Source organism: Amphiprion ocellaris, chromosome 9 (genome assembly GCF_022539595.1).
Source record: "Amphiprion ocellaris isolate individual 3 ecotype Okinawa chromosome 9, ASM2253959v1, whole genome shotgun sequence".
NCBI lineage: Eukaryota > Metazoa > Chordata > Actinopteri > Pomacentridae > Amphiprion > Amphiprion ocellaris.
Genome location: NC_072774.1, coordinates 9,200,535 through 9,216,782, shown reverse-complemented (window position 1 = coordinate 9,216,782; position 16,248 = coordinate 9,200,535). Strand labels below are relative to the sequence as shown.

Genomic DNA, 16,248 nt, shown 5'->3' with positions numbered 1-16,248 from the left:
GTCTAGGAATTTCCCTTAGGAGAAGCTGGAAAACATTGCTGGGGAGAAGGAGGACATCTGGGCTGCTTAGCTTACCGTCAGCGTGACTTGATTTTGAATAAGTGGTAGAAAATTTATGGCTAGAGGGAAACCACCTGCTATCATAAGATTATCAGTGAAACATTCAGTATTTAAGCTATTAAATTCATCAAAATTATCAGAACATTGCAAAGAAATACATTAAAAACCTTCTGATAAAATCTGACGTTAGCACGAACAACCTGCTCAAAAATAGTATTCTGTTGTGTTGTAACTGATTAATGAGGACCAGAGCTCACATTAAGTGGATTTAAAAGCACAAATAGCTAATCAGTTTGTACCATCAAAGGCTAAAAAAGGAGTCTTGCAGTCTTTATTTCCTTCTAAAGTCTGCTGTCCTTTGTATGCACCTGGTTCTACAGCACATTCCTCAATGCATTTTGGGTTGAAAATGGTTCAAATTGTATTCTAATAGTGGAAAATCATGATGGCAATAAACAACAAGATTTGGGTTGCAGTGTTTGAGACACAGAACAAGTTTTCATTTTCTTTGTTGGGTGAAAATACAAAAATTCTCAGGTCTGAAAACACAGGAAATTCTCTAAATTCAGAAAAAAGGTATAGAATTTAGTTTTAGGTCCAAAAACAACAAATAAGTAAACTCTGAACAAAATAGAAGATTATGCAGCTAAATATTTACTGAATTCTGTCTGAACTGATACATACATACATACTCAAGGCTGGCTATATACTAGAATCCTGCCTCAACATCTAAAATACATCTGAAGGTAAAATAAACCCTGTTTTTTTTTTTTTTGCATATTAAGGTAGCTTCACAAGTCAGGGTTTACCACATTATAGTCCTTCCTGTCAGTATCCGCATTAAAACAGATATTTTCAAAGGTACCTGTCCTTATTTGTAGGTTATGAAAGCATGAGCTTGAGCAAAAGCAGGATGTTTCCACCAACACTACTGGTACCACTTTATTATCAGTTAACCCTTTAATGCATAACATGGGTGACAAGTAACCCATATTCAATGGAAAATGGGGATCTCTTGACCCATGTTTTGTATCAGAGGACTAAACACATAAGATAACACCATCGAGCTTCATATTAAAGCTTGATGATGACTAATGATTTATGCACTTTCTGACTACTTGACTGGAATAGACTTAATTCTTCTGGACTGTAGCACAATAACTCTCACAAAATCCTGCCAATGCTAATTCTAAACAGGACAAAAGTGTGTGTCAAATATGTTGTGTATGTGGCAAGGCTACGAGGGTTAGATGTATGTTCGTTATTTACCACGTGTCCGACAACGCCACCTGGGGGAGTTTCACCCCCAGGAGATTTATTTAGGGAGGATCACCACTCCAATGCAGACAAAAAAAAAAGGTCACACAGGTACGAGAGACATCGGAGACTGATGCGATTCCAATTAAAGTATAAAAAAAATGAAATTTATTAACAATATGTAAAAATTTACACTCTTTCATCACTAAAGAAAAAAAAACCTTGGTGGCGATGCCAAGAAATAACTCGGTAGTAAGTGGCACAGTATTAATCTAATCCTCCAGCCCCCCCCATACAAAAAAATTCTAATACTAAAAAAATTCTAATAATAATAACAACACTAATAATAATAATAATAATGGTAATAATACTCTCAATAACAGGCGAGCTGGGCAAGAAGCACGCGCACATCAAGATCGTTGTTCTTTTTAAAAAAAAACATCATACAAAAAACCCCCAAAAAACAATAAAACAATTGCCGATGAGCAGAGAGCTTGCCGCGATGAACCGCAGACAGAACAGCAGTAGCCCGCTTCAGGAGGTAGAGCCGCCCGTCAGTGAAGACGCAGCTTGTCAGGCAACAGGGGAGACAGCCGCGGAAAAATGCAGCTCGATCACTCAAAAGTCCAATGCAGCGCATGGATTTTTATGCACGGCTCCGAGGCCACACACACACACACACACACACACCCGGCTCCCGGCCTTCGGCCAGGATACGGCCGACTCTGATGAAAGGAAATAGCGAAAGCTCAACAGCCAGCGTCTCGAAACCACCACGCAGATCCACGCTACTGATGTAGCCCTCCGGCTCCAGGAACAGGGAAGAGGATGCACGTACGAGACGCGCAGCCCTCTCCCACATATAACTGGGCGTGGCACCGCCCAGCAAGCAAGGTGCATTAGGATGATTACTCCCAGCTGCACACACCTGATCCGATACACACAATACCAGTGGAGGCGGACTGGGCCGTCCTACCACATGTAACTAGCGTAACAGACTCATTTGTGTCCAGCTAAATTAATTATGAATACCATACCTTTTGGTTTTGGTCAGTGCATGCTGTCATCATGGCTCCACCAAGAAAAAGAATTGCCAGAGGAACTGCAAAATCTGTTTGCAAGATTCCTCAAATGTGGAACTAGATGCTGGATGATTTGTAAACAACTAAAAACTGTGAAACTCAGTGAGAACAGTCGCAGCACTCATCAGGAGGTATAGGACGAGTCATAGTACTACTAATCAGAGCTGCAGTGACTGTCTTTCTAAAACTACACCACAGAATGCTTAACTTTGCAGCAGAAATAAACATATTTACAGTCTGATACAAAAATGAATTTAGCACATTTCCCCATCCGTGACAACAGTACAGAGGATGATTTTTTTTAAAAATATAACTCACTTATTTAAATTGTATAAACGCTGAAAATTAGGCATAATTACATCAATAGTCATTTTGAGTGACATGTCAATGCCCCTGCAGGTTATCACAGGAATTGTTTGCAAGGCCTGCATCAGCTCCGGTCACATTCCACCTCTTTGCTAACTTTTGGATTAGCAGGGAGTTAGTAGGAGTCTCCTCTCACACAGGAGAGCACGTTTGCCTTTTTGTATTTCTTTTAAACCAGTCACAATTGTTGTAGGTGGTGCTAAGCCCAGGATGCAGCGATGATGTCCCTGCAAAATAATGACTGAGGCGTCTTGTTTTGGTGGAACATTTGCATGCAAGGAGGCGAGCACTGTCAATAAATCTGAAGTAAACAAATATCTGGCAAAACTTAAAATGTTCAGCATGCAGGTTGTTGCTTTGATATTGTTGTTTACCATAGTGAAGGGTAGTTTGAAAGCGGTAACATGCAGAGAGCAGAAGAAGAAAGCCATGTGAAATGCACCACACATACGGAGGACAAGACAACAAAGTACATGATGAAACACAGAAAAACAAGCGGCAAGGACAGAAGGCTCAAACAAAAAACTGGTTAATGACTTGGTTTGAAACACAGTAACACTCGCAGGTGGCTTGGTCTGTAATCTGGCAAAGTGTAGCACTCTTGATTACAGAGCTGATTGCAGCAGGTGGGATCCAATCAACCGCCTCCTCTGCTGCAATCAAGCACACACATGCACAGACACACAAAGAGCAAAAGAGTCTCTGCGAAATGGAGGCAGGTTAGAGAGTTTAGACAGTAGAGGAGCAGTCAGGAAGGGATGCAGAGGCAGATGTGACAAATGATGACATCCACTAATCCGTGCACAGTACAAGAGCAACATTACAAGATGATTTATTTTAGTTTATTGGAATTTTGTCTTATTAACACGTGCAAGAAAAAATTAGGCAATAGTGTAAATATTTCTAAATAAAATGGCATATTTTATAAATACTGAAATAGAATACTGCAATGTACACAATTTTAATAAAACTTAGTTTGTAAAATTAAAATATAATAAAAAAATTTTAAAAAGTGTAAATGCAGGTGTAAAGTGTCATTTAGGCCTGTATCTGAGTCTACAAAAAAAGTTCCTTCAGTAACGTCTTCTCCGAATTGAACTGTTTAAGGTTCCTGTAGGAACCTCCCAAGTAAGCAAGGACCTCAGAAATCCCCAGAAGTTCCTTGACATTCTCCTAATTCTAAAAGTGAAGGCACAAATAACTCTGACTGATGCTTGATCTTTCTGAATTTACTTTCTGTAGAATTTCCACATTTGCAACTGCATATCCGCCCACTTCACTCTTACCTAAGAAGACCTTCCTTATAAATATTGTGTATTCAGTTTGGTCTCGAATGGAAACTTCCTCTTTTGCCAATCAAACCTGACTTTTTGATGTCCTTGTTGCACAATTTCAACCACCGAGGTACTGCAATACTGATTTAGAAATGACTGCTCAGATCTTGTGTCCAGGAAATTTTACAATCCTTTTCAGTTCTCTTATGGTGCAGCCTGTGACACAAATAGCAACAAGACGGCTTAGATCTGGTTCATCCATTTATTCTATTACAGTTAAAAATGCTCCACTGTCTTGTTGAGAGAAGGTTCAGTCAACATAAAGCATCACAGCATATTGTACCATCAGTCTTCATGGTTCTGATTAGCTGGCAAAGCATACAGAAAAGTCATAGAAAATCTAACGTTATCTCTGTAAAATGATTTATTCTGAGATAATATGTACAGCTTGGTAAAATCCATTTGAAATTGACATTTGAGTCCAAATTGTTTGCACTTTCAGTATAAGTTTCTTCACAGACAACTTTATACCTCAGTATCATCAGCTGCCGACCTCCCTTTGATTTCCTCTGTTTTCTTTTCATTGATGGAGCGAGTCTTCTCCTCCTGGAAGGCCGACTCCAGCGCTTTCAGAATGGATTTGCGGACTTCATCTTTGAAATCTTGTCCCATGAACACATACAGCAGTGGGTTCAGGCAGCTGTTGAGGAAGGCCAGACTGGTGGCTATGGGGAGGCCGACACTGATGACTAACTCTAATGTATCGCTTGGTTGATCTGTCGGGACTCCTGCCAACTCAACAAGACCCATGATGTGAAGTGGAGCCCAGCACACGAAAAAGGTGATGATGATGGCAGCGATGATCTTAAAGGGGCGGCTGGTCTGGCTGGCCAGGGTTCGGTTTCTCCTGAGACGGTGGATGATGATGGCGTAACAGGAGACGATGACAGTGAAGGGGATGACAAATTTCAGGAAAAAGCGGATGACGACCAGCACCTTGTGACGAAACTGTCGCAGCTGAAGCACAGATGGCGTTTCGTAGTCATCGGAAAGAGCAAAGTTGTTGAAGCAGAGCGTGACGTTTTCCTTGGGGGAAACCTCGGTGTCTCTGAAGACGAAATATGGAATGCTGAGAATCAAAGCCCCCACCCAAACTCCCAGACTCACCCAGGAGGCCTTGCGTACGTTACGGTGGTTCTGCGCCCAAACGGGCCAAACCACCGACACGCATCTGTCCATGCTGATCACCATCAAAAGGTAGACGCTGGTGTACAAGTTCAGAAAGGTGACTGCAGTGTTCAGTTTGCACATGAAGTTGCCGAAAGGCCAGTGGAAATCCAGCGCCAGGGAGGTCACGCTCAAGGGAAGACATGCTGTGAACAGGAAGTCGGTTACAGCGAGGTTGAGAATCCAAACCGTGTTCACCGTTTTCTTCATCTTGAACCCAGTCACCCAGATGACCACTCCATTCCCGATCACACCGAGAACGAAGGCCAGAGAGTAAACTATCATGGACATGATTGGCAGAGAGTTTCTCAAATCAGCATACTTGTCAAAATACTCTGAGACATTCCCAGGAGGCACAGCAGTTGTACTGAAGTTGTAGGAAGAGGAATTGATCATCTCCATCACGGCCTTCAGACTTGCTGTGGCAACATGAAAAAACTATATAAATGCAAGTAAAAGTCATAGTTGAGTTTGTCACTGATTCTGTACTTTATTTTGAAAATTTTTAATAAATGAATGCATTAATACTCATACATGTATGGAAGAGTCTTGAACACTGAATGTTCACGAAGTAGGATTCCTCTGGTGACTATTAGCTTTGCTTTCAGCTCACATCATTAAAGAAAGAAAAGCTACAGAACAGCTGTGATGTGATAAATTTGTAGATAGTTTGTTTATTCACATGTCTTGTGGAGGAACAAGTTTTTACTGATGATTAATAATTTGTACCTCTAGAAAACATATTTCATATTCTCCACATTCCCTTAATACTAAATGGCATTAACATTACTACGATGACTACTACTACTAGTGACAAGTCAACTCACCATTATTTTCACAGCACATTTAAAACAACAATAACTAAACCAAAACAGTTTCCAATGGGGCAATATTATTTTTATGAATTTACCAAGTTAAATACTAAGGTTACAACTGTACAGGATTTTTTATGATATCAATTTTTCTAAATCATGTAAATGTTATGGTTAAAACCCTATAATATTATATAAAATACAAATCAACCTGACTAACTGAGTAACTATCAAGGTTAAGATCCTAAAATATTTCATACAAGACAAATTTGCTTGTCTAACTTAGTAAATATTCAGGTTAAGACCCTCCAGTATTACATATAGATGTAATTTACCTGACAAAATTAGTAAATGTTGAGGTTGAGACACTACATTATTACATATAGGACAAATTTACCTGACTAATCTAGAAAACAATAAAGTTAATATCCTACAATAGTATATATAGTACAAATTTACCTAGTATTAATTACTAGTACTAAGACTACTGATAGCAATTCTCAGAATAATGCTGTTGTTTATGCATTGACAGCTTATATCTCCTCTAGTTTTAGCTTCCTGGCCCATTGAATAAAGACTAACTAGTTTTAATCAATTGCTTTATTGTTTAAAAGAAGTGTCAGATGTGAGTCTGTCTGTATCTGGAAACTGATGATTTTATACTCCTGTAACAACAAAATATCAAAGGTAACCTACCTTTTTCAGAGTTGTTTGTTGATGACTCTGCAGAAGAAGAATGCCTGCTTAAACTCTGGTAGTTTAATACAGTCTAAAATAGTTAATGAAAATAACAGCCTTCTCCTTTACACAAACACACTCTGACATCAATATCAGAATACCTGCATTTTTTGGCGTTGATGCTTATCGTGATTCTTCTTCTCAGCTTCTGGTTTTTGCGCAATTCTGACACTGTGCCTTTGCTGTTGGGCAATATTCATGAGTTATGCAGCAAGTTTGAGTAGGATATTTCCACAACCAGTGACATATAACACTATAAAGTAAACATAAAGCAATCAGCTTTATGTCCATGTATTCCTAATGTGTAACTTTATATTTTACTTCATAGAAGAAGAGCAAATGCATTAGACTTTAACCAGCTTTCCCATAATGTTATTTACACCATAGAACCTATTTCAAGGTGGATTGTTTTGACATCACTGGTGCTATTAACTAAGTGAATTTACGTCCACATTTTGGATTTGACTTAAACATGACCATAAAAATGTCATTAAGGGAGGTAAATTTGTCATACATATAATATTGCAGGGTCTTAACCATGATATTTACAAATTTATTTGGGATATTTTGCATAATTAAAATATCAAATGGTCTATGTTTAATAATATTGTAAGGTCCTAACCTTTTGATTTATGAATTTAATCAGGTGAAATTGTATTATATTGATTAATGTAGGGTCTTCACCTTAAAACTTACTGATTCATTTAGGTTAAGGTAGATTATATACAATATTATGAGGTGTGAACCTTAATATCTACAAAATTTTGTGAAGTAAATTAATACAAAATATAGTATTATAGGGTCTTAACCTTAATATTTAGTAATTTATTTAGGTTGTCCTGTATTCTGTACAGTTGAAGACAAAATTTTCCCCCTATGAAATTTTAGTTTTTTTTTCAAAACAATTCCAAGTGCTGTGAAGCAGATCAAGGAATTTTTAACACAGCTTTTCTAAACATCCTACTTTTAATTTGGATGCTTACATTCATAGCATAGCGTAGCATTACATCCAGGCGTATAACTCAAAGAACACCATCCCCACAGTTAAACATGGTGGTGGCAGTATTATGCTGTGGGGATTCTTCAGTGCGTCTGGAATTGTGAATTTTGTCAAGGTTAAAGGGAACATGAAAAAAGAAGGATATTTGACGATTTTGAAAGGAAATCTAAAGCAGTCCGCTGCAAAACTGGGTCTGGGTCAACGATCCAAAACATACGTCGCTCCTGGTGAAGAACTATCTACAGAAGACCAAAGTGAACGTTGCTGACTGGCCTGCACAAAGCCCTGACTTGAATCCCATTGAAAATCTGTGGGGTCAACTGAAGACTAAGGTCCATGTCAGAAGACCATCAAATCTGGAGGAGCCCGAGAGATTTGCCAAAGAAGAATATGCTGGGATTCCTCAAGAGATGTGTCAGACACTTGTTACAAACTACAACAAACAACTGCAAGTTGTTATCCATCAAAAAGGATACACAATTGACTATTACCATCAAGGGGGCTAATAATTTTATCTTCAATTGTATATAATACAGGACAACCTAAATAAATTACTAAATATTAAGATTAAGACAGTACAATATTATATTTGGTGTGAATTTACCTCATAAAATTTTGTAAATATTAAGGTTAGGAATATACAGTATTATATTTAATACACATTTACCTCACTACATTTCATAAATATTAAGGTTAGCACTTCACAATATTGTATATAATCTACCTTAACCTAAATGAATCGGTAAATATTAAGGTTAAGACCCTACAGTATTAAATATAATACAATTTCACGTGACTAAATTCCTAAATCGTAAGGTTAGGACCTTACAATATTATCAAACAATGACCATATGATGTTTCAATTATGCAAAATATCCCAAATAAATTCATAAATATTATGGTTAAGACCCTACAATATTATATGTACAACAAATTTACTTCACTTAATGACATTTTTATGGTCATGTGGACGTAAATTCACTTAGTTAATAGTGCCAGGGATATCAAAACCTAGCATAAATGACACGTTACACCTGTGTTTAAGTTTAATTTTACCTATTTGACCTTTAAAGCCTTGCTTTTTGGTAACTGTGTACACTGAAAAACACAACAGAATTCATTTGAAGTGTACAACAGCTCAAGAGGATTTTTTTCATCAATAATAATAATAATAATAAACCTCAATAAGAATAATAATAACAACAATATATATTATTATTTTTAGTTTTATTTTATTGTTATATTTTCTTACCAACAAGCATCAGAAAAATATTAGACAATATTGTAAATATTCCTAAATAAGATGGTATATTTTATAGATACTGAAATAGAATAGTTCTATGTACACAGTTTTAATAAAACTAAGTTTGTAAAAATAGAAAAATAAAAAGTGTAAATGCAGGTGTAAAGTGTCATTTAGGCCTGTATCTGAGTCTACAAAAAAAGTTCCTTCAGTAACGTCTTCTCTGAATTGAACTGTTTAAGGTTCCTGTAGGAACCTCCCAAGTAAGCAAGGACCTCAGAAATCCCCAGAAGTTCCTTGACATTCTCCTAATTCTAAAAATGAAGGCACAAATAACTCTGACGCTTGCTCTTTCTGAATTTACTTTCTGTAGAATTTCCACAGCATTTGCAACTGCATATCCGCCCACTTCACTCTTACCTAAGAAGACCTTCCTGGTAAATATTGTGTATTCAGCTTGGTCTCGAATGGAAACTTCCTCTTTTGCCAACCAAACCTGACTTTTTGATGTCCTTGTTGCACAGTTTCAACCACCAAGCTACTGCAATACTGATTTAGAAATGACTGCCTGGATCTTGTGTCCAGGAAATTTTACAATCCTTTTCAGTTCTCTTATGGTGCAGCCTGTGACACAAATAGCAACAAGACGGCTTAGATCTGGTTCATCCATTTATTCTATTACAGTTAAAAATGCTCCACTGTCTTGTTGAGAGAAGGTTCAGTCAACATAAAGCATCACAGCATATTGTACCATCAGTCTTCATGGTTCTGATTAGCTGGCAAAGCATACAGAAAAGTCATAGAAAATCTAACGTTATCTCTGTAAAATGATTTATTCTGAGATAATATGTAGAGCTTGGTAAAATCCATTTGAAATTGACATTGACATTTGAGTCCAAATTGTTTGCACTTTCAGTATAAGTTTCTTCACAGATAGCTTTATACCGCAGTTTCATCAGCTGCCGACCTCTCTTTGCTCTCCCCTGGTTTCGTGTCATTGGTGGAGCGAGTCTCCTCCTCCTCCTGGAAGGCCGACTCCATCGCTTTCAGGATGGATTTGCGGACTTTATCTTTGAAATCTTGGCCCATGAACACATACAGCAGTGGGTTCAGGCAGCTGTTGAGGAAGGCCAGACTGGTGGCTATGGGGATGCCGACACTGATGACTAACTCTAATGATTCATCTGCTGAGAATTTTACCAACTCAGTTAGACCCATGATGTGAAATGGAACCCAGCACAGAAAAAATGTGATGATGATGGCAGCGATGATCTTAAATGGGCGGCTGGTCTGACTGGCCAGGGTTCGGTTTCTCCTGAGACGGTGGATGATGATGGCGTAACAGGAGACGATGACAGTGAAGGGGATGACGAATGCCAGGAGGAAGCGGGTGATGACCAGCGCCTCGTGACGAAATTGTCGCAGCTGAAGCACAGATGGCGTTTCGTAGTCATCGGAAAGAGCAAAGTTGTTGAAGCAGAGCGTGAAGTCTTCCTCGGGGAAAACCTCGGTGTCTCTGAAGACGAAATATGGAATGCTGAGAATCAAAGCCACCACCCAAACTCCCAGACTCACCCAGGAGGCCTTGCGTACGTTACGGTGGTTCTGCGCCCAAACGGGCCAAACCACCGACACGCATCTGTCCATGCTGATCACCACCAGAAAGAAGACACTAGTGAACAAGTTCAGAAAGCTGACTGTGGTGTTCAGTTTGCACATGAAATTGCCGAAGGGCCAGTGGAAATCCAGCGCCAGGTAGACCACCGCCAAGGGTAGAAATGCTGTGAACAGGAAGTCGGCCACGGCGAGGTTGAGGAACCAAACCGTGTTCACCGTTTTCTTCATCAGGAACCCGGTCACCCAGATGACCACTCCATTCCCGACCACACCGAGAACAAAGGCCAGAGAGTAAACTATCATGGACATGACGTTGAGAGACTTTCTCAAATCAGCATACTCGTCAAAATACTCTCCAGGAGGTGCAGCAGTTGTACTGAAGTTGTAGGAAGAGGAATTGATCATCTCCATCACGGCCTTCAGACCTGTTGTGGCAACATGAAAAAAACTATATAAATGCAAGTAAAAGTCATATTTGAGTTTGTCGCTGATTCTGTCCTTTATTTTGAAAAATTTTTAATAAATGAATGCATTAATACTCATACATGTATGGAAGAGTCTTGAACACTGAATGTTCACGAAGTAGGATTCCTCTGGTGACTATTAGCTTTGCTTTCAGCTCACATCATTAAAGAAAGAAAAGCTACAGAACAGCTGTGATGTGATAAATTTGTAGATAGTTTGTTTATTCCCATGTCTTGTGGAGGAACAAGTTTTTACTGAATTAAACTGGGTTACTTATGGATTTAGGTCCTGACATACATTTAAATAGTGATTACTTTGCTTTGAGAAATGTAAGAAGTGAACAAAACAGCTTGAATCAGCAACATGATGAATAATTTATACCTCCAGAAAACATATTTCATATTCTCCACACTCCCCTAATACTAAATGGCATTAACATTACTACTACTACTAGTGACAAGTCAACCCACCATTATTTTCACAACACATTTAAAACAACAATCATTGAACCAAAGTGCTCTTCAACAAGGAAATAACATTGTTATGAATTCACCAAGCAAGTTTAAATACTAAGTTAAGACCCTACAGGGTTTTTTATTATATGAATTTACCTAAATAATATAAATATTATGGTTAATATTCTATATGATTCTATAAAATCCAAATTATCCTGACCTATTGAGTAACTATTAAGGTTAAGATCTTAAAATATCACATACAAGTTAAATTTGATTGTCTAACTTAGTAAATATTAAGGTTAAGACCCTCCAATATTATAAATAGATCTAATTACCCTGACTAAATATTGAGGTTAAGACACTACATTATTACATATAAAACAAATTTACTGGACTACACTAGAAAATACTAAGGCTAATATCCTACAATAGTACATATAATACAAATTTACATTAGTAAAGTAGTAAATATTTAGGTTAACACATCACATTATTATATATAGTATTAAATAACCTAACTAAATGAGTAAATAATGATAATAATCACAACAACTACTACTACTACTACCACTACTGATAGCAATTCTAAGAATAATGCTGTTGTTTATACATTGACAGCTTATAGCTCTTCTTGTTTTGGCTTCCTGGCCCATTAAATAAAGACTAACTAGTTTTAATCAATTGCTTTATTGTTTAAAAGAAGTGTCAGATGTGAGTCTGTCTGTATCTGGAAACTGATGACTATACTCCTGTAATAACAAATATCAAAGGTAACCTACCTTTTTCAGAGTTGTTTGCTGATGAATCTGCAGAAGAAGAATGCCTGCTTAAACTCTGGCAGTTTAATATAGTTTAACGTGTGGAGTCGGTCACCGCCCACCTGAAGGCGGATGCACAGGAAGCTTGTGGTTAAAAAAAAAAAAAATTCCCTTAATTTGTCTACTGATGCTCTTGCATAACTGCTGTAGAAGTATCTTGTATGGTATCATGTTACATGCCAGATAAAACTCACGGAGCTTTGGGGCCAGTGTTGTTGCTTTGTGCTCACGTAATGAATAAATCTTGACATTTAGTGTCTCCTTTCTTCACTCTGCAGTAATTTGACCAAATAGTTTAAGAAAATAGCAGACTTTTCCTTACATGAACATATTAACTATGCAGCCTCTGACATCTAAAATCAGAATATCTGCATTTTGTGGTTGCTTCACTATGATTGTCTGTGTAGTTTCTCATTCATCCAGGTCATGGTTATCCAAAGTTGTTTAAATCAATCCAGCTGGACTTTAAGACTTCTTAAAGTCCAGTTGGATTGATTTAAACAGCTTCACTATGATTCTTCTTCTCAGCTTCTGCTTTTCCACAACTCTGAAAGACACTGTGTCTTTGTTTGTTGCTGGACAATATTCATTAGTTATGCAACAAGTTTGAGTAAGATATTTCCACAACCAGTGACGCATAACACTATGAAGTAAATGTAAAGGAATCAGTTTTCTGTCCGTGTATTCCTAGTGTTTGATTTTATATTTTACTTCATAGAAGAAGAGTAAATGCATCAGATTTTAACCAGCTTCTCCATAATATTATTTACACCAGGTAGCACCTGGTGTAAATAAGGTTTCCCTAGCAGGTCGTGCAACCTTAATATTTAAGAAATCTAGTGGGGTAAATTTATATTTAATATAATCTTGTAGGGTCTGAACCTTAATATTTGCTCATTTATTTAGGTTATCCTGTATGATAAATAATATTGTGAGGTGTCAACCTTAATATCTAACAATTTACGTTGGTTAACATGTATTAATAATAATATTGTGAGGTGTTAATCTTAATATTTACTAATTTAGTGAGGTAAGTTTGCATTATAAAGAAAATTGTAGGGTCTTCACCTGAATATCTATCAATTTAGACTGGATAATTTACATAATTAAAGTACAGACTTGTCTTGACCTTCAAATGTACTGAATTATTTAGTTTAGCATGTATTATATCTAGCATTGTAAGGTGTGAAACATAATATTGTAGGGTCTTAACTTTAATCTTCACCTTAATATTAACCAACTTAGTGTGGATAATTTGCATAATTAAAATACTGTAGGGTCTTAATCATAGTACTTTATTTTTTTAAGTATATTTGTGCTTCATGTCATATTGTGGAGTTTAACTTTTGATATTTACATTACTGAGGTAAATAAATAATACCTGAAGGCGTTATTTCTGTAAAGCACTTTGGCTCAACGGTTGTTATTTCAAATGTGCCACATAGAAACAGTGACTTGTCCAGACTTAGATTGTGTAATTTCCTCAATGGAAAGTCTGGCTGACAGTATTCGTGTTGCACAGATGTGTTTATCTTTACAGGATGTTACATTCATCTGATACAAGCTGCCTCATTAGCTGTTAGTGTTCATGTCATTCCTCTGTCTATCAGATTAGACCCTCAGCAGTTTATCCTCCAGCTACTCTTCACAACATCCAGCTTTATAGATTTCTGCAGTCGCTACAGTCCAGTGGTGTCAGATGTTCATGAAACTGCTCCACCTCAACATTCCCATCGTGGTTTTAGCAATTCTTGGGGATTTTTTGGCATCAAACACTTTATTTCCTGCATCTGTTGAATTCTTATGCACCACTTAGGGCTTTTTTTTTTACAACAGTTAATGGTGAAAATACCTATATTTATTTAGGATAACATAAGTCAAACGTCAAGCACTAGATGGCAATTCCATATACAATTGAATATACTGTATATGGATCTAATTGCATGTTTTCCATAAAAGCTGCTCTGTTTGTATGGGCTCATAATTTCACATTTCACTCTATTTAATTGATCTTATCTGAGATTAATTTATTTTATCTGAGATGAACTTAATTTAGCTTATATGAGAATAACTTAATGTATTTGAGAGTAATTTCAATGATCTCAGATCAATTTATTTAGATTATTTTATCTTTTCTTAGATTAATATATCTAAATATTGAGGTGAACATATCTTCAGCGTCCTCTCTGAAATTCCTGCTGGCAATAAACTCGGGTTTGTCCAACATATTGCAAATGACGCCAGCAAAGTATTTATATCAAACTTCCCATGTTGTTTGACTGAGCTCATCAGAAAAAGAGGAAACTGTGATAACAGCTGACATTGGCAGAAAAAAAAATGCCCTCAAAATACACACTTGACAGATGACCCACTTCCTGCCTACAGAACTTGCCTGGAAAACATGTAAGAAGCAGAATAAACACAGACTGATTTGCAGCCTGTAATTGTGCAAACAGATGCGTTTTTTTTTTTTTTTTTTACTGCGACTCAGATCTGCAAAGCACCTGATAATGTAAAACAGCTTCCTCTAGTGGTCACAGTGTTTGGGGAAGTCACGTAGTAGATTACGAAAAGTTGCCAAGTCCAGACAAAAATAATAATTAAAAAAAAAAAAAACTCCTGCTTCAAGCATTAGAATTCTTCGTTGTCTTTTTGTTTATAGTTTGTGTTATTGCCTCTTAAAGAAATAAAATAAGAAATCTAAAGACTGACAATGTAAAGATTTGGGGAAAAACCTGGAAGATTACTTGAGTATGAAAATAATTTTAAGTTTCAGCTATTAAATAAACAGAGTTACTACACATAAACTTTTGTAGATAATGGTACAACATGCATGTGATCAGACAGAAGATAAGCTATCTTAAGTACAATATTACTGCAGAAAACATCATTGGAGCCCCCTTGCCCTCCATCCAGGAACTGTACTCCATTAGAACCAGGAAGAGAGCAGAAAACACTATCAGAGACTCCACTCACCCTAGACACAAACTGTTCTCTTCCCTCCCCTCCGGCAGGCACTAAAGAGCCACATACACTAAAACCACCGGGCACAAGAACAACTTCTTCTCCTAAGAACAGCTGAGCCATTCCTCCACACCTGTAAAATATAGCAATATATGTGTACATTATCTTTGCACTGCATTTTCACTCTAGCATTAGCATTTAAATGTATTTATAGGAAAACCTATAAAGTAGTGTAGAAAATGTTAGGCTGTTCAGCTAAAATGATATCAAATGCTTTAAAATGGCAGTCAAAACCAGAAAGGCGAGGAAGCAAAAGAAAAGCGACTATTCGAATGGATCAGAGAACAACCAAAATGGCAAAGGCTCAGCCAATGATCAGCTCCAAGAGGATCAAAGAAGATCTCAGGTTGCCTGTGAGTACTGTAACAATCAGACGACGTCTATGTGAAGCCAAGCTACCAGCAAGAAGCCCCAGCAAAGTCCCATTGTTAAAAAACAGATGTGCTGAAGCGGTTACAATTTGCCAAAGAACACATTGACTGGCCTAAAAAGAAATGGCGTAATATTTTGTGGACTGATGAGAGTAAGATTGTTCTTTTTGGGTCTAAGGGCCACAGGCAGTTTGTCAGACGTCAAGCCACAGTACACAGTGAAGACGGTGAAGCATGGTGGTGCAAGCACCATGATATGGGGATGTTTCTATGGTGTTGGTCCTATTTATCGCATACCAGGGATCATGGATCAGCTTGAGTACATCAGAATGCTGGAAGATGTCATGTTGCCATATGCTGAATAGGAAATGCCCTTGAAATGGGTGTTTCAACAAGACAATGACCCCAAGCACACCAGCAAGCGAGTAAAATCATG

The 16,248-nt window shown here is 37.4% G+C and overlaps 2 protein-coding genes across 2 annotated transcripts; both read right to left on the bottom strand.

The window, feature by feature from the left end:
* Positions 1-4,287: 4,287 nt before the first annotated feature.
* On the bottom strand, positions 4,288-6,973 carry LOC111577086 (chemerin-like receptor 1). The gene is made up of 2 exons (XM_055013504.1): positions 6,775-6,973; positions 4,288-5,685 (listed from the first exon to the last, which is right to left on the bottom strand). The coding sequence occupies exon 2, from the start codon at positions 5,666-5,668 to the stop codon at positions 4,565-4,567; it is 1,104 nt and encodes a 367-aa protein (XP_054869479.1). The 5' UTR covers positions 5,669-5,685; positions 6,775-6,973; the 3' UTR covers positions 4,288-4,564.
* Positions 6,974-9,715: 2,742 nt separating this feature from the next.
* LOC111577087 (chemerin-like receptor 1) lies at positions 9,716-12,638 on the bottom strand. The gene is made up of 2 exons (XM_023283177.3): positions 12,379-12,638; positions 9,716-11,101 (listed from the first exon to the last, which is right to left on the bottom strand). The coding sequence occupies exon 2, from the start codon at positions 11,085-11,087 to the stop codon at positions 9,999-10,001; it is 1,089 nt and encodes a 362-aa protein (XP_023138945.1). The 5' UTR covers positions 11,088-11,101; positions 12,379-12,638; the 3' UTR covers positions 9,716-9,998.
* Between the last annotated feature and the right edge of the window lie 3,610 nt (positions 12,639-16,248).